This window comes from Pyrgilauda ruficollis, unplaced genomic scaffold (genome assembly GCF_017590135.1).
Source record: "Pyrgilauda ruficollis isolate IOZ18807 unplaced genomic scaffold, ASM1759013v1 scaffold12, whole genome shotgun sequence".
NCBI classification, from domain to species: domain Eukaryota; kingdom Metazoa; phylum Chordata; class Aves; order Passeriformes; family Passeridae; genus Pyrgilauda; species Pyrgilauda ruficollis.
The window spans coordinates 13,563,898-13,584,847 of record NW_024510321.1 but is presented as its reverse complement, the minus strand read 5'-3'; the positions used below and the strand labels follow the sequence as shown (position 1 = coordinate 13,584,847).

The window sequence follows — 20,950 nt, the reverse complement described above, 5'->3', positions numbered from 1 at the left end:
TGTTGCAGGAGAGATACAGCAGAGGTGGAAGATTGTGGCATAGCTGCAAACATCTGTAAAGGTGTTTCACAAATGTAAGATACAACTGGACGGGGTCAGTGACCACAGGATGAGGACGTAGTACTGCTTGCCAGTTGCCATGAGAAGAAAGTTTGTGTCTGTATGTGCTACTGTGGGTCACATGCAATACGAAGGAAGAGCTTTCTGGCAAGTGAACAATGGTTTGCAATTTCCATCTCCACAAAGCACAGCAGTGCCAAGTATTGTGTGAACATCAGTAATTGCAAAGAAGCAATTGGATCAAGGCTAGCACGAGAACGTCTTGGAAACCCCACTTCCCCCTGGAGCTGTGCTGCCTGTAGGAAGAAAGTCTGAGCCTACAAGAAGGCTGCTGTGCAAAGCCTCAAGAGACCTTGAGAGCAACCACATGGAACCTTGAACTCACCATCTTGGTAGCCAGAGGACAGATGCAGCAAGTCTGGAATATCCTGTGCAAATTGGGATATGCATGTGGGTCCAGAATGACTGCTTCTGCACAGTGGCCCTTTGCCCACGAGTTCCTGTCCTCTGATGTGATCCCCCAGAGGGGCTTGTAGCCAAATCTGTAGTGTAGGCTCCACTAACACAGTATTTCTGAGCTGGCTCAGTGTTGTGTTTACCTTCTCATGATCTGCCCCTGTTCTTGCTGACTGGAACCTGCAGGTTGTGTTCTTGCAGCCATTCTCACAGCCACGGCTGTGTAACTTCCCAGACAGGAAGAGGGAGATGGTGATGGTTTTGGGAGCAGCTCTGGGGATAGCTTTTCTCTCTCCAATCCATGCAGATTACTGCATTGCATCTCTGGCTTAAGGATTTGAGGGATTCCATCCCTGAGGAGGTCACTAAAGATGACTCTAAGTTAGTAGAGCTGTTCTCTTTATTTGTTCAGTAGGAAAAATAACAAAAGAAGACAAGATATAACAGATAGAAAAATCTCAAATGAAAAACAATCCTGGACCTACGTAAAAAGACCACCTGTTGAGCAATACAAGATACTGCAGTCAGGCTGTCAGCAGGTTTAAACCTGATTTGAATCCTGCTTTTTCACTGTCATCAGTCAGCTGGAGGAATGAAGCAGGTAGGGGCCAAAGCAAGGACCAGATTGTGAAAGGATTTTAGGTGCCTTCACGTGCAGTTAGGCACCCATCAGGACTTTACAAGTTTCTGTGCAGTAGAAACCAATTTCACTTAACTGCTGAACACCTTTAGGATTGTGGACAAGGGTGATCCTAAAGCCATATGCAGGAACTGAGTTGTAAAAGTTGTAAAACTGATCCCAGAAACAGCAAGGAAAGTGTTGAATCAGGAAGGCCAGAGGAATCCCAGATGGCAAAGGAATCTGCAGGGTGCATTGTGGACAAGGGTGATCCTAAAGCCATATGCAGGAACTGAGTTGTAAAAGTTGTAAAACTGTGTTTCCTGATCCCAGAAACAGCAAGGAACGTGTCAAATCAGGAAGGCCAGAGGAATGGCAAAGGAATCTCCAGGGTGGAGAGGGAAGTCCTGCTGCTCTGCCAAGCAGGAGCAGTTTGCTGCCCTGCCCTCATATTTACCTCAAACTCACCATTTGCTTATTATAAACATTGCTGAGTCAAATGTGTCATTCAGGAGAGAAGAATTTGATCTACTTGCAGTAAGAATTTGTCACCTGAGAGGTGTCTGAATTCCTCCCTGGATTCATTTGCATGTTTTACCAGTCAATCAATGACAGTTCTGCCACAAGAATATTTCTCTTCTTAACAGAACTTGTCACTGGCAAGTTACATCTTTAAGCCATCTTCTGTGTGTTTTAACATTGTAAGTGAAAAAGTAGTAATTTACTTCACAGTGTTCACTTTGAATGACTTAAGCATCACAAAAAAGGATTTACAAAAAGCATGTTGTGTTTCATTGCCTGCAAAATCTGATTATTTTTCCCCTGGGAGCAGGGGATGGTGAACTGAGCGATGCTTTTGACAGCTGTATGTGCTGAATCGCTCTTCGAAGGAGCCAGGTCTATCCATCGACTCTAGAGGGAAGCAAAGACAAACTGGCTTCCCAGTTAGCCCTCTCCCTTGGATGCCCGTGTTTAGGTGGGACGGAGGCAGGCCCTGCTGCAGTCTCTGCCTTTCCACTGCCCGTTCTGTTTAAAGGTCGCAGGAATTCTGCCCTCCCGGGAGTGTTCTAAATTAAATTTCTTACGGCATGATGGGGGTGAAAAATTCCAAAAATGCAGACAGCCATAAACGCGAGCTCCATCCAGCAAAGGCTGCTATGAAATGTTTCACGCTTATTTTCCCAAATCCAGGACCGCCCCCTCCTGGCGATCCGGGCGACCTGCCCGGGCCGGGCCAAAGCGCACAGGGACGGAGCGCCGGGGGATTTTTGCCTGCCCGGGATGGACCGAACGCTGAGACCTCCCTGTCGAGCACAGAATCTCCATGGCTCACACTACAGACATACCGACTTTTAGAATTAAATGCCTGAGGCGACAGAAACACAGCGCGAGTGACAAAATTAATTATTTAATCTGCCTGCTTGGTAGCAGATAAACGGCAAATAAGATTTTATCTCTTCTTAGGGAAGTGGAAATTATGGGGATGAACAAACTCCTAAAAATAACAGAATAGCTAAAAGCTCTGCTTTCTCTAGAGCAAATGTAGCCCTTTGGGAAAGTGCAACAAATACCATCTGTGTTTCCAAAACTCCGAAGTTAATTTGTTGCAGACGTCTCCGTATTTACTGAAAATGGACATATTTTGTGTGGCAGAACAACATCTTGCAGTGATGAAAAATAACTCCCATCCAATTAACTCCAAAGGGGGGTTTACCTGAAAAAGCTCAGTTTAAAAAATCACTTTGTTTAAATCAGCCATCAAACCTATCTGTTGGGGTTTTTTAACTTAGTTTCATACACATATTGACAGCTGTTCACAGAGGAAGCTGAGAGGGGAAACTGTGAAGGAGTTGTGACATTTATGACAGATATCTCTTTCTGATTACCAGACCAGAAGTGTAGCTTACAGACAGCTAACACCTTGGTGACGTTTCTTCAGAATGGACAACTCTACAGGCTTTCCTGACAATCTGTTCTTTTCACTGTTCCTTTTAAGCACTTCTGTTGCTTGTAATTCATGTTCAGTGTAAGGGATAATTTAGAAGACATGCTTTTGCATCAAAATGTTTAACTGGAATTTTAAAAGAATTCAGAGTGTAACTCTGAGATGATGTAAATGAGTATTTGCTTTAAAACAGCATATCTGATGGGAAGCCAGGGGAACCCAGTACAGCACTTCAGCTGACAACAGCTAAGCATCTTTGTTTTAAACTATGGCTGGAATTGGGCCACGAAATACAGAATACAGATAGAAATGCGGATCTGAATTTCTCCTGTGCTTGGTGCGCAGTTTGGGTCTGTTGCAAAGACAAGTTTGGAACTAGATTTTAGTCTAACTTTTTTGAAGCATAGTGGGGCCCCAAATATTACCCTGTGAAATTCAAAAATGGAGGCAGCACATGGGAAGCTGAGGCACTGTGGTACTGTGATTTTATATTTGACTGCAAAGATTTAACATGTCTATTTTCTCTTGTACTGCTTGGACTCTGAATGACTGAGAGCTCATCAATATCAGCTGCTTCCCTGGCAGCAAAAATCCCCTTGACGAGTTGTTACTTCACTTTATTTCCCATACAACTGGGTTATGAGAATGCAGAAAATGTGGAGTCATTTGGGCAAGCAATGATGCAAACACAAAGAAGCGAGCCCTGGAAGGCAGTGTCATGGCAGAGGGGATGACAAAGCCAGGCACTGTCACTGCTGAGACAGATTCAGTGCAGAAAAATGTTTCTGGAATGCATATATGAGTCCTTGTCCCTGGCTCTTTGTTTGGGAGCTTACATCAATACTGCTGCAACAAAGATTCCCAATAAGCTGAAACAAAATAAAATGTGCATTCATGGGAGCACTGCCATTCAAGAACACAAATTTCCCAGTTAAAATGAAGGTCAGTCATAAATTACATCTCTGATTCCCTCAGGATTTCTCTCTTGCTGTTTTGGCAGTTTAAGACCCCTTTGATATTTGAGCAAGGCCTTTCCCTTTGCACATCTGATCTTGATTACGGTTTATGGCAATGGTAATTCGTTACCTCCCCAAGGCAGCAATTCTGAGAAGGAAAGCGAGTACAGTATGATTGTTTAGGAGAGAGGCACAGTGCAGAGTGTTTTAACCATTTCTCCATTTTATAGCTGTGTCTCTTCCTCACAGATTACCCTTGCACATAGCAACACCATAAGCTCCTCCCATGGGAATGCCCCAATCCATCAGAGAAATCACTGTGTCTGGAGGCACAAACAACTAGGTTACATATTTACTTATCAAAACAGTGACCCCTGAGAATAAAGCTGTCGTTTGGATACATTTTAGATGCTGTTTTGTGGTGAACACAGACTAATGAGGTATCAATAAGCACCAGAGTTTTTCTTCCAGCTGTAAAGGTCCCAGGGGTTGCCCTCCCCATCTCTTTTTTTACAAAATGAAGAGGAATGTTCTTACTCAGTTTTGGGAATGGAAGTCTGTAAAATGGGGGTGTATTTCCTCATGGATCATCAATCAGCAGCCAAAAATACACTGAGGCTTTGCATGAAGGAATGGAATGAATGAAACTGGGGCTTGCACTGCTTTTCTGTGTATGCAAAAGGCAGAGGCAAATGTCCCAGTTGAAAGTGTATTGAGAGAATTTGAGACAACGTGAAGGTGGCAGAAAACAATGCCTATGTGCTTTTTTCTTCGGGTAGTATGAGGCATTTTGAGGCGATTACAATTGCAGTAAGATTGTTCATGTCAGTTTATAACATATGCTTCATTCTTTTATTGCTTTCACTTCTCTGGCTTGGTTCTACTGGCAGTTCCTTGGGTTCACTGAGGATTTTCAGTTTGCAATGTGAGAGGCTATTGAACATGCCTTTAGCAGCACTAAAATGCTCCTACATAAAATATGCTCTTACAGACTTGAGGGATGATTACAAAATTATTTAATTGCCATTCAGGCACTATAAATACTACCCTGTTAGTGAAGACAAGTGATGGGAACATTTCTTTCATAAAGGTGACCACAAATATTGCACTGGGAAGTGCAGGCAGCTTTTAAGTTTTGCAAGTTTGATCCTGGTGCCTGGCAGAAACACAACAGGCAGCATCCCTAATGATATTTTATTTTTTGCTTGCTTGTATAATACATTTTTAAAAGCTTAAATGTGTTTTTAAATAGGCCCATGTACATTTCAAATGGGACTTCCAAAGTGCAGCAGGACTTCCCAGGGACACACTGTATCTTGCCATGAAGATACCAAGGATGTGATAAACAAAGGATATTCATAACATTTTCCCAGGAAGAAGGAAATTTCCTAACTCATCATACATAAGCCTTTCATAAAAGTAATGCCAAACTTCCACAGAGCAGGAGAGGAACAAAGCCCTAGAAGCTCTTGCTGTTCCAGCGACACAGCAAACATGCTTGAAGCAAGTTTGGCATTATAAGCCAAAACATAGACTTAGTTAACACTAAGGAAGGATCCCTGTCCTCTATTACTTTGATTAGACTTCTAATATTAACGTGGAACATACAACTTGTGAAGAACGTGAAGGAAAAAAGCGTTTATTGCGTGTGTTTATCCATTTTCACTGATGTGAAACGTTGAAGAGAAGGGGGCTCTCCAGTCTGAGCCTTCAGGGAGGCCCAGCACTGCACTGCCAGCAGCTGGGGGGTGCCCAGCCTCCCGTGGGGAACACTGCATTAGGAAAGCTCTCCTTCACTCTCATAAATCAGCCTAATTACTCTAATGAGAGCTGCATCCCTCTGCTGCGAGCCCTGCTGGTTTACAGAGAGGGGGAAGTAAATAAAAAGGAACAATGTTGGCTGCTGCTGCAGGAGGGACACCGGGAGGGAGAACAATAGTCTTGAGTCTCCTCCCTGCCACCACCCCCTTAGGAGGGAAGAAAGAGATGACTTCGTGCACACCCCTGGAGTTATTCCAGATCAGGACTGAAATCAGACGCTGGGCTTGGCAGCATCTGCTGAAGGAAAAAGCACATAAAACAGAAGGCAGAGGCATGTTATTTTCCAGGCTCTGAGAGAATGTTGCTAAGGAAAGAAAAAGGATGGTATACAAGGCCTTGGAATGTCTGTCTAAGCAACCAACGTGCTATAAATACTGACCTGAGCTCTAATAGCAGCATCAAGTCTTTATGCCTTTGGATTTTTTTAGAGTAAAGGTAGATTTTACTTTTTGTCCCTTAAAAACATGTTTTTTGGTTCCTCTTCTTGCTTTGTATTTAAGCATTTTTTTTCCAATTGCAGCAATTAGAAACTTGTTTTTGTGTAATGAAATCTTAGATTATTTACTACATGAATCTGGGAGCTGAGGCTTTAAGCAAACCACAAAGATTTATTATGAAAATAGGAGAGCCAAAATTATGTGCAGCCCTACTCATTGTTGTCTATATTTTTGTCATGCTTCCTCTATTGTCCCCTCTTTATGATGACTGAAACAAATCATTCAAGTCTAGATTGCATATTATGACACCCACAAAGCCTCCTTGCTATTGTTTGGGCCAAATTAAAAGCATTTGTCAAAAATAATCGTGGAATGGCATAAAAAATCATGTTCATTTTGCCAAGGATTCAATTATTTCTATTGTGATAAATTTTTCTTCATGTTAGATACTAATTTATATGTTTTAACAAAAGAGATTGAAAAATTATACAATTCTGGCAGTGCTTCTGATGTTCTCCTCTCAGAAAAATTCCTCTGGATGTTGTCAGTTGCTTATTCTCTCTTGATCAGTTAGCTTTATTAAAATAAAATGTCTTTGTCCTACCCTTTATACAGCATACTTACTTCAATCTTTAGCTTCAGTTTGATAAACTGTTCAATTTCTAAATCACATCTTCAGTCTTCAGCTAGATGTCATGATCATATTTTTGGCCTTTCAGACTCCAAAGCAGGCTCTGAAAGTACTACAAACCCCTTCTATTCAGTCATCTTCCCATCTACCTTTCCCGCATTCACTTGCAGGGAATAAATACATTGTGATGTTAGGAGATCCCTTGGAGCCTCTTTCAGCCCTGAAATTGCTTGCTCCTCTAAGATTCCTGCTTCTGGGAAGTACCATGTCAGGTTAATACTTCTGGCTGCTGTATTGGTGCTGCATGCTCTCTCTGCCAGGAGTCAGCAGCCCTCCCTTCCCCTGCCATCCCACAGGGCTTCCAGCTTCTGCTGGCCTGGAAGCTCCAGAATTCCATCTCCAAACCATACCTTGTTCCCTGACACTTGCAGATCACATTGAGGCTGGATTAAAAGGGGCTTCCCTGACAGCTTTGAGTAACCCATAATGACTGTGGAAAGCTGGGTGTAGTTGATAAAGGTACTAAGAGAGGAATTTAACGTATAGAAAGCCAGTTATGTCCTACAGCCACAGATTACGGGGCCTTTCTTGGAGACATCACTGCATCTGACTTGACTGAAGTATAACATGGTGTGAAATTTCCAATAGGACTTTGACCATTACCAGCTTCAGGCACTGAAAAAGACACACATCACGAAGTGACACACAAGCACGATGTGTGAGACTGTTGTTAAATCATGAAAAAGATTTAGAATTGTTTATATCTGCATTTCTGAGCCTTTCTACTTGCTTTTGTGCTTTCAGCCTTTTCTTTACAAGAAACAGAAATGTAACTTCAGAGGGTAGGGGGAAGACAGACACAGAACATGCTCAGCTTTCAGGAACCAGGCCTCTGAGAAATGCATGCAGAATCCTGACTGTTAAAAACCAGAGCAACGGCAAGCAGGGCACAAGACCCACTAACTTTCAGTGAGTCTTGTGGCATAAAATCCTTGGGCACTTATTAAATTCTAGTATCTCAAAACTCATTCCAGAATTTTAAGATTATTTTTCGTTACCTTCTTAGCTCTTATACAGGCCACAGCACAAGAATCAGAAGTTTACATTGTGAAATCCAGTAACACTGTAGTTTAGTTAAAGGGGATTTGTGCTCCTGCTAATAAGATTATTTTAACTACAAGTTACATCATAGCTTCTCAATGTAACAATCCCAGTGTAGCAGAGTAGTAGCTCAAGCAGCTATTATTTATTTAAAAGACACTTAGAGGTGGCACTTAGGGACATGGCTTAGTGGTGGGCATGGCAGTTCTGGGTTAATGGCTGGACTTGACTACCTGGGAGGTTCTTTCCAATTTAAATGGTTCTGTGGCTTTTGATAGCTCTTTAGAACATTTGGCCGTGCTCTCCCACCACACAACCAGATGCAGAACTTACTTGAAACAAAGGCAAGCTCCATGTAAGGCAATATGCAAATTCTAATTTAAATCTGCAAAGTCAAGTTACACTTCCCAATGTTTGGCTGCTTCTGACTTTGCCAACACTCGAAACTATAAAATACTTATCAGCTAATCAAAGTTCAAAGGTCATCTTAATGTTTGAGAACCAAGCCTCACTCCAGCTACATCAGTGTGGTAACACATGTAGTAATACATGGCATAGTAAACCGTGGGAAAAACCTCGTACTTAAAAGTTAGAGGTTAAGTTGCATACCTAAGTAACAACATACTTACATAAGTAATATATGACACGTATATATAATATACATGCAATATAAGTAAAAACATATACTGCTTTATTAAGTTTATCTAAAATAAGAAAAGGAATTTTAGACTGAACAAATCTGAGACCAAAAATCTGTTTTGGACAAGCAGTACTTGCAGCCAAGAATCTGCATGTAGGAGTGAAGTTACTGAAGTATAAAAGGTCTGCAATGACCTCTTTTCCTTACAATGGCTGCTTGCTTTTAGAATTTGCATTACGAAAATTTGTTGACAAAAAAAATAAATAAAGGTCCCATGGAGCAGCTTTAGCTGCCTCCTATGTAGAACTAGCTTTTCTTGAAGCAAATTATCCCATTTATTATTATTCAAAAGAATTTTTTTTTTTTTACTTAGCCCAATAATGATGTAGGAGGAAGCAAGTTAAAATAAAGAAAAGCCCTCTCACTTGCTGCTCTTGGAGGCAACCCAGTCTGATTCAGACCATGGCCAGCAGTTTTGTTCTTTTGTGCTTTTCCTTGTCTTTGATGGAGACCAACACCAGATACTGCTCTGCCCCAGGTTCTTTCACTACATTATCAGAAGTTTGCCCTCTCTTTATCAGAAATGAAATGATGCACTCTAATAAAACAGCGTCTGATCTGGAGGAACCACTTTGTCACCAAGACTTTGCTACCAGTAAATAAAAATGGAAACCTTTATGCAAACCAGCAGGACTTTAGCCAGCATGAAAATAACTGAGTTACTGTCCTCATTCAAAAACTATTTACGTTCGATCACCCCAGACAGCAGGAAAACCAACTGTTCCCTAAAACATTGTAAAGGTCTGTGCAGACACTGCTGGTACTCAGAGACTTCACAGCATGCAGACTTTTAATTGCTTCTCCTTCTTCTCTGCACACAAAGGCATCTGCAATGTTTATCTCTAGCACATCTTAGTGGGGAATAGATTAGGTTGTAAAATAGAGCAGGATTGCAAAGAAAGTTGCTGAATACATACAATGCCTTGACGTAACTTTTACCAAATAGCCTTACTGTGCCATACTCCACTCTGTCTTACCACATATTTATTAATTTGCAATACAGGTCACACTCAGAGCTTTGAAGAAGACACAGCTGACCTATAACAGCTTCCTCAATGAGATCATTATCTGCAAGATCCAGCCCACTATTCCTTTCCTCTTTCTAATTTCAAGTTATAATCTTTTCTCAAACACAGACAAAACACTTCTGAAACAAACTCATATCACTCTGAACACAGTCTTAATACAAATTAAATTACAACATCTCATATAGACCTATTTATGCAGAAGATAATATTATTTATACTCAATGACAAACACAATAAACTTCTGTTCTTTAATCTCCATGGCATATCAGGAAAATTCCCATCCATCCATTGCTTTGACCTACATCCTTTTTTTAGGATGAAACTCGAATCAGGTGTCTGTTGTTTCTCTGGAATATAATATTATCACCCCATCCAATCATAAATTTTGGGACACTGTCAAATTGAATGTAATCTGTTTATCATGCAAACAATTTTCCCAAGTGTGCCAGAGCATGTCTGGACAATATCAAGATAGTGAAAGCACCTCTGACCCACCACATGTCAGAAGAGCAGCATGTTTCTGGTCAGCAGCTTGGGATAACTAAACACATGGTGAACAAGGAGCTAGGAAATAGAGGCAACAAAAGCTGTTGCAGGAGGAAGATGAGAATGGTGCTACGAATGATGCCTTATGCGGAAGCAAGACTGTGAAGACTACTGAAAAAACAGGGTACACAACCTCATGCAAGTTGCTAATGTCCAACCTGTTTTTGAATTGTCTTTTCTAATGACAGATAATACTGAAGTATTAGACAGCTTTCTACCAAGAACACGCCATACTTAGGGAAATGCTGAGTATATTTATATATACATTTTAATGTATGTGTGAGTATACACACACATATATATGATATGATATGTAAATATATGAATACTGCTGTAAGGGTCACCTGTCCTAGGTTCTTAATCTGAATTAATACAGCTAGCTTATACTCACTATAGAAGAGCCCCATCTCTTCAGATTAGGTCTAGAGTTCCTCCCTTGCCATGCCTCTTCAATCCATTAACCCAAAACAAGCTGTAGTGGCATATGGCTGCCCCACAGCCTGCTGCTGTTATATGTGCTCTGTATGCTGTTATAGATGGACTAGAATTCAGACCTCCCACTACCTTTAAGCATCAAGAAGCCTCCATGCCTAAAAAACCTGGTGGTCTTACTTGCACTAGTATAAGGTAATAAGCAGCCTGATAAAATAATACAGTCTATAAAGACAAGGTACCTGAAAAAGGTTAGGCTTTGAAAGGTAATTAATTGACAACTATCATTAAAAGTTCTTTCTGTTCCTCTGCCCCACCTCCAACAGGTCCCAAAGCAGGGGCTTAAAAAGAGCAGGTCTGGAAAGTGAAAGTGGATGCTGAGGAGCTGGGATACCTTGTCACGCAGGGTCTATCTACGGAGAAAGGAGTAACACATCAGGCTGCATGCAATGTGGAGAAGCAACAGCAAAAAAGTGTGGCTCTAATCAGTTATATCTATCCCTACCCCCAACACACAGGTTGAGAATGCATAATCCTGTCCGTTTATGTCAAAACACCAAACAGGACATGAATCCCTGGGAACCACTCCAGAGCATTCAATTAAGGCTGAAAAAGCAAAGCCTCCATTCCCAGATCTGTCCCTTATTTGGGGCAGATTACCACTGAGTGTCACTGTCAATCAAGGGGATAAAGATATTAACATTCTCTGTGAGGTACTATGTGATCAGTTCATTGGAAGCACTTGTTTATATATCCTATATAAATATATCTATTTATACATGTGTCATTTCTAAACACTTTTAAAAACAAAACCAGCATGGCATAAAACCAAATTTTGTTTCAGTTAAATGGCTGCTGTACAGGTAGTTTCCTTCAGACATGCTCAAAGAAAACATTCTCACATGCACACCATGAATGCATATGGCAGAGTGCCACGGGAGGCCTCAATGGAATACTTCATTAAAAAACAAACAAACAAAAAACTGAAAGCACATTCCAAATCCAGCAAGCAACACTTCATGCAAATAATTTAAACTAAGAGGAGCCACAAAGTTTGCAACTTGACTGAAGGATTAAGACTGCATTTAACCAAGAACTCTGTGTACTACACAGTGAATACCAACAACTTACAGGCTTGTGGGCTTCAGTGGAACTTGGGCATCTGTATTTTTGGTCACAGGTATTTGAACTTGAACAACCTGAATCTAAAGCAAGAACACTTTAGGCTTCAGAGAAAAAAACACTAAAATGTACAGGATTTTAAATAAATATTCTTCTCATGAAGTCATGTCCCTAAGTCAAATGTCACTGAGATGCAGAATTCCCTGAGTTTCAAGAACAGGAAGACGTCACACTTTTCTAACAAGTTCAGTGACTCCAGAGTGTATCGGATTTCCTAAGTGTGTCTACAGGGCCAACTGCTTCTTGGCAGGGCAGAACAACCCTCACTGAGCCCAGTTCTGCAGCAGCTACACTGCTTCCAGCTGTACCTGAGCTCCTGCCTTTAAAGATAACCTGGCTGCAACTGGGTATCACATTCCTTGTGACTGACAGCATGGACTGGGTTTTCTTTCTTTCAGTTTGGTGGACCTTACAACAAGGCTAACAAGGATGCTCCTCTCTTTCCTGATGGTGGTCTCCACTAAAAAGGCAGCTTGTCTTCCACCTCATGTTCCCTGGAATGGAGTATCCATTCCACTCATGCTAGCATCAACTCTTGAGAAAGACTCAGTATTTAACAAAAAGTACCTTGGATTCATGAGTTAAGCAATTAATCTCACTACAAGGCAGTGAGCAGCACAAATGTCTAGCAGGATTTCTGTTACCGAACAACTGCAAAACCATTTAAGAATTACTGCCAGTTTTTTTGTTTTAAATATACAAATTTGACAAGCATATCATTCATCCCTGAATATAAAAAAAACATACAAAAACCAAACTCTCTCATGCTTAAATTCAACTTAAAGTGCTCTTAATGTATAAGGAAAAAGAGGTTTTAAAAAAGTGTAAGCTTGCAGAATATGAAGAGGATTTTGTGTCAGGAACTGACAGACATGCCTGATCAGAATCTTTTCACTAATCATATAACAACAACAAATAGTACTTTGATCCAATTCTGAATACAGACAGACATTTGAAAGCCTTTATGAAAGAAATATGATACTTTTTACTATGTTCAACTAAATCAACTATATGGTTTTTTAAAAAAATGTAAATTACAAATCTGTCATGGACTATGATGTAAATAATTTTCTAGAAGTGTTCCCATAAATCCCGTATCAATGGAAAATCTTAAGCCAATTATGGGAGCTCTGACTGAAGCAAGAGAACCTACATATATGAAGCTCAAAAAATACGACCTGTGAAGATTTAACTTTAAAATGCTCTGTGACTAATCTATCAGGTTTCATAATTTTAAACATTTTTCAAAGTAGGCATTAAAAAATTTTTAGCCTCTTCGTTTTATAGTCTCTAACACTCCTGTGGTCTAAGGCTGAGAGGAGAAGCCACCCCACGAAACTTCACAGGCCCTGAAGTGAGGTATCAGAGAAAAAAGCTCCCATCACAGTTAGTGGAATCACGATTAATTCCACCTCTAGAGCATGACTGACAGGACGTTTTTCAAATGCCTTTTCCTGAACATGATCTCTGTCTACACATGCTTGTTTTCCTCTAATATGGATGAATCCTTTCCTAAAAGTAATATTTTCCCTACTTGTGACATTCAAATTAAGCATACTTAGAAATATCATCAGCTTTGCAGTGGGTCACAAACAATGGGTGTGCTATGATAAAATGGATGTATTTTAGACTGTTATTTTCCATTGTGCTGCTAAATAAGATACCTAAGTTTGTACTAAAATTTACAAATCTTCTGTAGTAGTTCCTGCAGCATATCCATAGTCTTGCACAAACAGGCAAAAAACCCCACAGTGTTCCACCCCACAAGATCCTGTAAAACTACTTTCCAAAACCACTACAAGATGGAAGTGTTCTACTAGCCCCAGTTCTACTAACACCTTATTTTGCAAATACATAGTACAACACTGCACTACTTTTCACACAACCTCCACAAGCTAGAGCTAGGAATGACCATATAGCTCCCTGTTCTGCAAGCTTGAACCTCTCCGTGTTTGATCAACACCTAACATGCAAGTAGCTGGGTTTTACAGCTAGACAGTGAACCAAGCTTCATCTGAAAACAACTGAGGTAGACAACCATCAAGGACTACTCTGGGGCATCTAATAAAATCCCCGACAGATTTATATATTGTAGTTAAGGGGCAAATTAATCACAGATTTATATATTGTAGTTAAGGGGCAAAGAACAAAAACCCCATCCCAAGTTTAAAGAAGACATGGAACAGACACCCAAGAAGTGGCCACAGTGCCTCACTCCACCCCTGTAAAACAACAGACACTGACAAAGCAATTGGTGCACAAATTAAATCAAAGGCTAGTCTGTCCTCCACCCAAAAAAGAAAATATTTACATCTATATTTAAAAACACACACATACATTAAAGGTAGAAGAGCACTCTGATTTTAGGAAAATTTGCCTACTCATCCATTAAGAAAACCACCAACACACACACAAATAAATCAACACTAAAGTATTTATTAATAATTCTTTGCTCATTCCTAAAAAGGAAGAAATTAAAAAAGAAAATAAATTATAAAAAAATAACTGTTTTGTCTACTTCTCAAGAATCTAGGATCTGGTCAAAGTTAAGGTAACTGCCAAAAGCTACACCTTATCACTCAAATCTCTCCTAACCAGCAAAATCATCTAAGGAGTAACAGATATTGCTCTTCTGCACAAGACTCATCTGTATGATGAATTAACTGTAGGCATTTAATCCTTTGGCTAGCAAACTTCTGAAAGTTCTTGTTACAGAATTACCAGTTCAGCTTAATCCACTTACTTGACTGGGAGCGGAATACGCTTTTACCCCAAGACCTAGATGGAAATGATTCTCAATTCTGAAACAGCAATCCAAGGTCCAGTCACCTGGGTTTAGACTACAGTTTGCTTCATTGTTTAAATGTACAATTTTTTGGGTATTTGAAGATGCCTAGTCTTCCTGGTCTGAAGAATTCCTAGTCCAATGTAGCCATGGTATTATGAAAAATCCTTTGCTGGGATTTTTCCTTTCCTGAGAAGCTGAGGAGCCTCAGGAGAGAAATGTAAACAATTACTATCTGCTGCTGTGGAATGCAACAGGTGCATCCATGATTGGTCCATGTGGATTGTTTTCCATTGATGACCAATCACAGCCACCTGTGCCAAGGCTGTGAGCAGACACAGGATTTTGTTATTCAGTTCTGTTCTATTCTTGTTGTAGCCTTCTGATCTCTCTGTTCTTTTAGTATAGTCTTAATGTAGTATTTTAATATAATATTTAACATAATAAATCAGCCTTCTGAAATGGAGTCAAGCCTCGTGTCTCCACACACGGAGAGTCCTCAACAGTCCAAGGAAACAAATCTCTTGCATTCACCAAAAGCCAAAAACCTGCCCATCCTCTGCCTAAACTCTCCAAGTTCAATCTGACATGCAGACTACATTAAGTACACACAGAACTGGAGGTTCTTTATAAAATTTGAGCAATTTCCTGAGGACTGTTCATAGAAGATCAACCAGGACAGGAAACAGCATCCTGTGTGAGCCTAGCAGCACACTTTCCCAGCAAACAGGAGGCTCAGATTCCAGTCTCCTGCTGGAACAGAAAGAGAAAACAAAATACAGATTGCGTCTTTTGCTAACCATCCGTGGGCTTAAAGGAAGGGGGAAAATGTCCAGAGCTCAGATGAAGCTCAAATGATTTACAGAATCTGATTTGCTGGGTAGCAAGAACTGTAGGAAGTACCTCAGTACAAGTACACTTAGAGCAGACAGAAATTAGGACAAACCCCACCTCTCTATCATCCTACCCCATCACGCTCCAGCCATCCCTAACCAGGGCTTCACATCCATACCTTCTCTTTATTCCCTACCCTTAAAATTAGGGTGAACCCCCAGTCCACTCACCTCCATTTCTGTAAGGTGATTAACAGAAACTGCATGTGGGAGGCACCTGAACTGCAGGGTAAGCACCTTTGAAGAGACAGTAATGGGGTGTGAATGGCTGCTGGCATAAGCACTTCACCCAGTGGTTCCTATAATCACTTCCACACAGAAAATTACTTGCACTCCAACATACCACCCACAAGCAGTTTCTTTGGTAACTGCCAAAAATCTCTTCTGTTTACTTGCAAGGAGTCAACAGTCAAGTATTTTGAAAAAACTGTTGATCACTAATGAGTTAAGTGCTGGGCACATTTTCAACAGGTACTTCTATAAAAGCAGGGAGTCATCAGATCTCTTCCAGTTATGTTCTATTATTTGGAAACCTGGTAAAGGTGCCTTTACATAAATTCAGTACTTTAGCCAACTGCTCTAGATGCATTTCACTAAACCTCTGAATCAGGCACAGATAGGAGTTTCAAAAACTGTCTCCTCACATACTAAATAAGATACAGAACATCCAATACAGCAGTTTAGATTAGGAACCCAACTTTTGTCAGTAAGGTTCCTAGACTGTAAGCATTCCAGTAAAGCACCAGGTCAAACTCAGAGTGTCATAAAAATTCAATATAAAAATTAAGTTAGGAATAAGTGTGATACTTTAAACGTACGACCTGCCTTATTCCAGGTAAACTTTCTGTTTCAGGCTATCCCTGCAGAGCTGCTGCCATCTTCAAATTATCACTTCTCTTCCAGCAATACTTTGGACCAACTTAGTCTGCATGTCTTCTGAACAAAGTGAAGTTGTTTAACAAAAGCTATTCATGTCAAGATTTATAGTGTCTGAAAAGGCAGTGAAAAAAGGTTACCACTTCAATAAAAGGGTTCATTTGGGTAAATACAAAATATAATGCTAAACACTATTTCTGAGTAGCAACTCTACAGGTGCACGATGACTGCCACACTAGGGAGTTATTCTAAAGATAGGCAGGCCCTAGAGATCTATTATTTCTCTCCACTTTTGAATGTGAATTTAAATGGAAATTTTAGATTGGGATCACTGAATGGAATTCTAGCAACATTTTGACTTTTTATTTGAATGTTGGGAGGCCCCCATATGTGCGTAAGTACTAGTCAACAGTTACATTTTCCCCTTAGTTTTTTAGTAAAAGAAAAATCAAGCATCTCCAGCTATTTAGTTTTGACACTGTAATAGCTACAACTAGACATAATGCCTGTGAAGTAGATTTCTTTAAAGTCTTATAAGGCTTCTCTTAGAGCTTCTTTAGTTTTATCAGCTCCAGTAGAACAAGCAGCATTATTTATGATTACTCTAAGGCAAACAAACCTGTAATTATTGTGTGAGACCAGTACTAGAAATTAACTGTACTGTTCTCCATAAATGAGCTTTCTATGATACAAATTATTTTTCACAATTTCCAGTTCCAGTGCAGCTAATAAGAAGCAGCAGCCTACATTTGCAACTCAAAGTTCTTGCTCTTTAGTTAAGTGTTTTTCCTGAATCTTCCTATTTCCAGCAAATCAGTTACTACGAGTCTAAGGGCAGACAGATTGTCATAAAATGTACAGTCAAATAAATCACATTTTTGCTACTAAAAATAGCAAAATTTTTGTGTTTCCCTTCAACATAAACAAAGTGGTCCTAAGTGCTGCAGTACTACAACAGCAATACCCCTGAGATAATGTTCCTCTATCACCTCTGCATGACCCACTGGGAACCCCCCAGAGGGAAGCCCTGGGAAGTGCCACACAAGTAAACTGTGATTAGCTCAGTCACACTCATCCCTGATGTAGCTTGGCAAGCAGAACATAAAATTTGCTCCCTATTATTGATGAAGAGCTATTACCAAAACTATTCACATCTCCATTCCCTCTATATGTGCACCTGACAGACACACCACTATCAAGTCAGGAGATTTCAATTGCACTTCTTTCAATTTAGTTAACTGGTATTGAATGAAGATTTGACAAGATAAAGAGTTTAAAAAGTTACTATTGTAACACACAAATAAGTGGGACAAATGCACGCGTACGTGCACACACTGCTGAGAGAGATTTCTGCAGAACAGAGAAGTTCAGCAGAAACAAAAAACAGCATTAAATTGAAATTTATGCCATGCTGTTATGTCATCCCTGATCTCTAAGCTAAGTTCTATTTTAATGTCCTCTGTTAAGAGTGGCTGATAGCTGCAAACCACTTCTAATTTTCTTCTTTCACCTTTCATTTGTATTTCTTTCACATCATTTCAGGATATTCCTTATTCTCCACAACCTTATTACAATTATTTAACAGATCAGTATAGAGCTAAAAGGCACTAAAAAGGCTTCCAGAAATTCTATTACTGGCTTTTAGCCAGGAGTATCTTCTTTGGTCTTGTGTTTGCCTCCGTATTTTTAACTGGACCCCAATGGTATTTCAGGTTTTCTAGCTGCTATTGACACTTTTTTCATGCTCCCAAGTGAATTACTGGTCCAAGCATTCACAGTGTAGCTGTCTTTCCACCTGTACCAAACCCAGCTTTCACTGCAGCACATCTTTCTAAACAAGGCTTTGAAGAATACCCTCAGAAGATGCATGAAGCACATACAGTGCTAAATTTTAAGCCTCCATTCCCTGCATTACTCCTGATTTCTCACCTTATCCCTCTATTATTCAAGTAGGCAATTACTGTAAACAGGGCTGTCTTTGTGCATACATCAGACAGAACTCCAAGCTCCTAGAGGAAGCTAAATAGCTCATTTCTACTTGGTCCCAACAGTAAAGCCTAAGCATTTGTAAAGTCAAAAGAAGTAGTATCTGATTGACTTGCATCCACTAGTTTTCAAAAATTGATTTACTGGGAGCCATCTGAAGTCAACCAATAAAACCTGCCTTTTTTCTAAGCCTTGAAGCATAAAGATGTCAAAACTGACAGTCTCCCATCTGCCTCAACTACCTAGCTGCTATTTTTGGCAGTGTTCAATTAAGTAGATTTTTTAAAGCAAAATGGCAACTTTATTTCAACTATTTTCTAGCGCATTTGAAAATAACAAAACATACAGAAAGACTGAAAGAAAATCCCTCTCTGCTTATACTGTGGCTGTAAGGTTCTGTGGCTGACCACATTTCTCACCTAGTGGAATTTTAGCACTGCAGAGTCCAAACATTTGACTGTTTCACGTTATATTGGTTTTCAGATCTGGTGAATGCTTTAAGCTTCCCACTTCCTTCTTGAGGACATTAAGTAAAGTTCTAGAGCTATCCAAAATCTTCATGTAAGCAGCTTCAGTTTCAGCAAGTATTTTATCAAGCTCGTTCCGTGAAGCCACTTTTTGGGCCAGGTTTTCACACACACACTCCAGCTGTTCACTGAGGACTTGGATTTCATGCTGGAGTTTATTCTTTTCCTCTTCTGCTTGCTGGATTTGTTTGTTCAGTTCTTCTTTTTGCATACATAAATCTTCAATGCATTTCACTAGTTCATTATTGTAACCCTGAAGAACAGCTCCCTGCTGAGTCATCCTGCACTCACTCCCTGAAGTCCCCTTTCAGCAATGGCCTTCTGCACTCCAATTAAATGAAAACAAACAAACAAAGAAACAGAAAAAAAAAATCTGTAAGATGTTGCCGCGAATAATGCTTCACTAGCACAGATGGAGCTACCTGACAAGGTTCTCTATTTAAGGCTAACATGCCCATTCTCAGATGCGCCACATCTCTTCCCTTTTCAGGAGGGGGACAGAAGAAAATTTGGCAAATGCTCTTAAACCTTTACTGAAAACTGCTGGCCCCTATGAAACTGTCATAGCAATAGTATCAAAGTATTTATGATATTTTTTATAATACCTTTATCCAATCCTGAACGTAGGATGCTTTGTACCTCAAACTTTGAGGGTCTGGTCAGAAATAAGCAAAAATTACAAAATCACAGAATGGTCAGGGTTGGAAGGGACTTCTGGAGAGCATCCAGTCCAACCCCCTGGCAAGACAGGGTCACCTGGAGCATCCAAGTGGGTTCTGAATGCGTCCGCAGAGGGAGACTCCACGCCCTTCCCGGGCAGCCTAATCCAGCGCTCTTCCACCCCCAACAAGAGGAAGTTTTTCCTCATTCTGAGGTGAAATGTCTTGTGTTTTAGCTTATGGCCATCACTCCTCTTCCTGTCACCGGGACCACCCTGAGGGGCTCAGCAGGCACCGACAACACCAGGGAATCTTCCCGACACAGCGAGCGCCCGGAGCTTCCCAACACTGGGGTGACGCGGATCGCGTGTGCCGGGGCCCCGCCGTGTGCCACCACTCACAGCCCCGAGGACACCCCGGGGCCAAGGCCCGACCCGCGCGGCCGCCGTGCCAGGGACATTTTAACACCCTCCTCGCCGCAGAGCGCGGCCCCGCGGAACACGCGCCGCGCACAAAATGGCTCCTGTCTGCACACCGAGTGCCCGGGCGGAAGGGGAGGAGGGGGTAGGTAAGAGGAGACCGGCCCATTCCTAGCTTCCCCCCGCAATTCCCCCTGTTGCCCCCACCTGCCTGGCAGGATCGCGATTCCTCCCCACCGAGGGAGCGGCTCTGCCAGCGAGGCCGCGCTGCCCTCGGCTAACCGTGCGCCCGCCAACGACCGCGCCGGCCCGTGAGGGGTCACGGAAATACCCGAGCGCTTCCGAACGCGGCGCCGCCCTGACGGCCGCGCGGAAACGTCTCTCCGGAAAAACGCGATGTTTTCCGAAGACAGGTAGCGCTCGCAAGAGTGGGCCGAGGCGGGAGGGGCAGGGAGGGCCGAGCGTTACGGAAGGAGCCGATATTTGCCGAAGGGAGGGACTGAAGGGCGTCGTGCTCGGCGGAGGCAGCCGATGTTTGCCGAAGGGAGGGACTGAGGGGCGTCGGGCTCGGCGGACGCAGCCGATGTTTACCGAAGGCAGAGTCGCCCGAGAGCAAAGGGGACAGAGGGGACGGAGCGCGTCGGAAAGAGCCGGAAAGAGCCGACGTTGACCGAGCGCGGCGTCGCCCGAGTTCCCCGGATGTAGTTGGAGCGGCGGCGGCGGGCGCGGCGGGGGGAGGCGGTGGCCGAGTCGGTGCTCCCGGTGTGTCTCAGCGCGCGCGGGGCCGAGCTGCCAGCGTCTCCCCTCTCGAGGCGATGGGCCCGTGAGCGCCGCTCCAGCCGAGCTGCCCGAGCCGCCCCCTTCCCCCGCCCCTGCCCCCGGAGCGCTGCC

General features: G+C 41.8%; 2 protein-coding genes across 17 annotated transcripts in view; one reads left to right on the top strand and one right to left on the bottom strand.

Annotated features, from left to right (window-relative positions):
- Positions 1 to 5,650: 5,650 nt before the first annotated feature.
- Positions 5,651 to 20,403, bottom strand: SSNA1 (SS nuclear autoantigen 1). Of its 14 annotated transcripts, none has more exons than XR_005957011.1 (5): positions 20,267 to 20,400; positions 18,874 to 19,302; positions 11,864 to 11,937; positions 6,919 to 11,145; positions 5,651 to 6,094 (listed from the first exon to the last, which is right to left on the bottom strand). XR_005957011.1 is itself a non-coding variant. In XM_041489659.1 (3 exons), the coding sequence occupies exon 2, from the start codon at positions 19,259 to 19,261 to the stop codon at positions 18,917 to 18,919; it is 345 nt and encodes a 114-aa protein (XP_041345593.1). In that variant the 5' UTR covers positions 19,262 to 19,302; positions 20,267 to 20,400; the 3' UTR covers positions 5,651 to 6,094; positions 18,874 to 18,916. The 14 variants fall into 14 exon arrangements, 8 of the variants coding, with proteins under 8 accessions (XP_041345593.1, XP_041345584.1, XP_041345539.1 ...); XR_005957010.1 differs by having other exon boundaries at positions 5,651 to 6,091; XR_005957012.1 differs by having other exon boundaries at positions 11,127 to 11,145.
- WAC (WW domain containing adaptor with coiled-coil) overlaps positions 20,365 to 20,950 on the top strand; it is a 58,052-nt gene continuing 57,466 nt past the window's right edge. For all 3 annotated transcript variants that reach the window (XM_041489582.1, XM_041489564.1, XM_041489573.1), the window contains exon 1: positions 20,365 to 20,472. In XM_041489582.1, coding sequence (XP_041345516.1) covers positions 20,456 to 20,472 — 17 coding nt within the window. In that variant the 5' untranslated portion in view covers positions 20,365 to 20,455. The remainder of the gene's footprint in view (positions 20,473 to 20,950) is intronic.

Bases quoted from the DNA above. Each gene is read 5' to 3' on its own strand.
- SSNA1 (XM_041489668.1), bottom strand. From the start codon at position 19,261: ATGACTCAGCAGGGAGCTGTTCTTCAGGGTTACAATAATGAACTAGTG.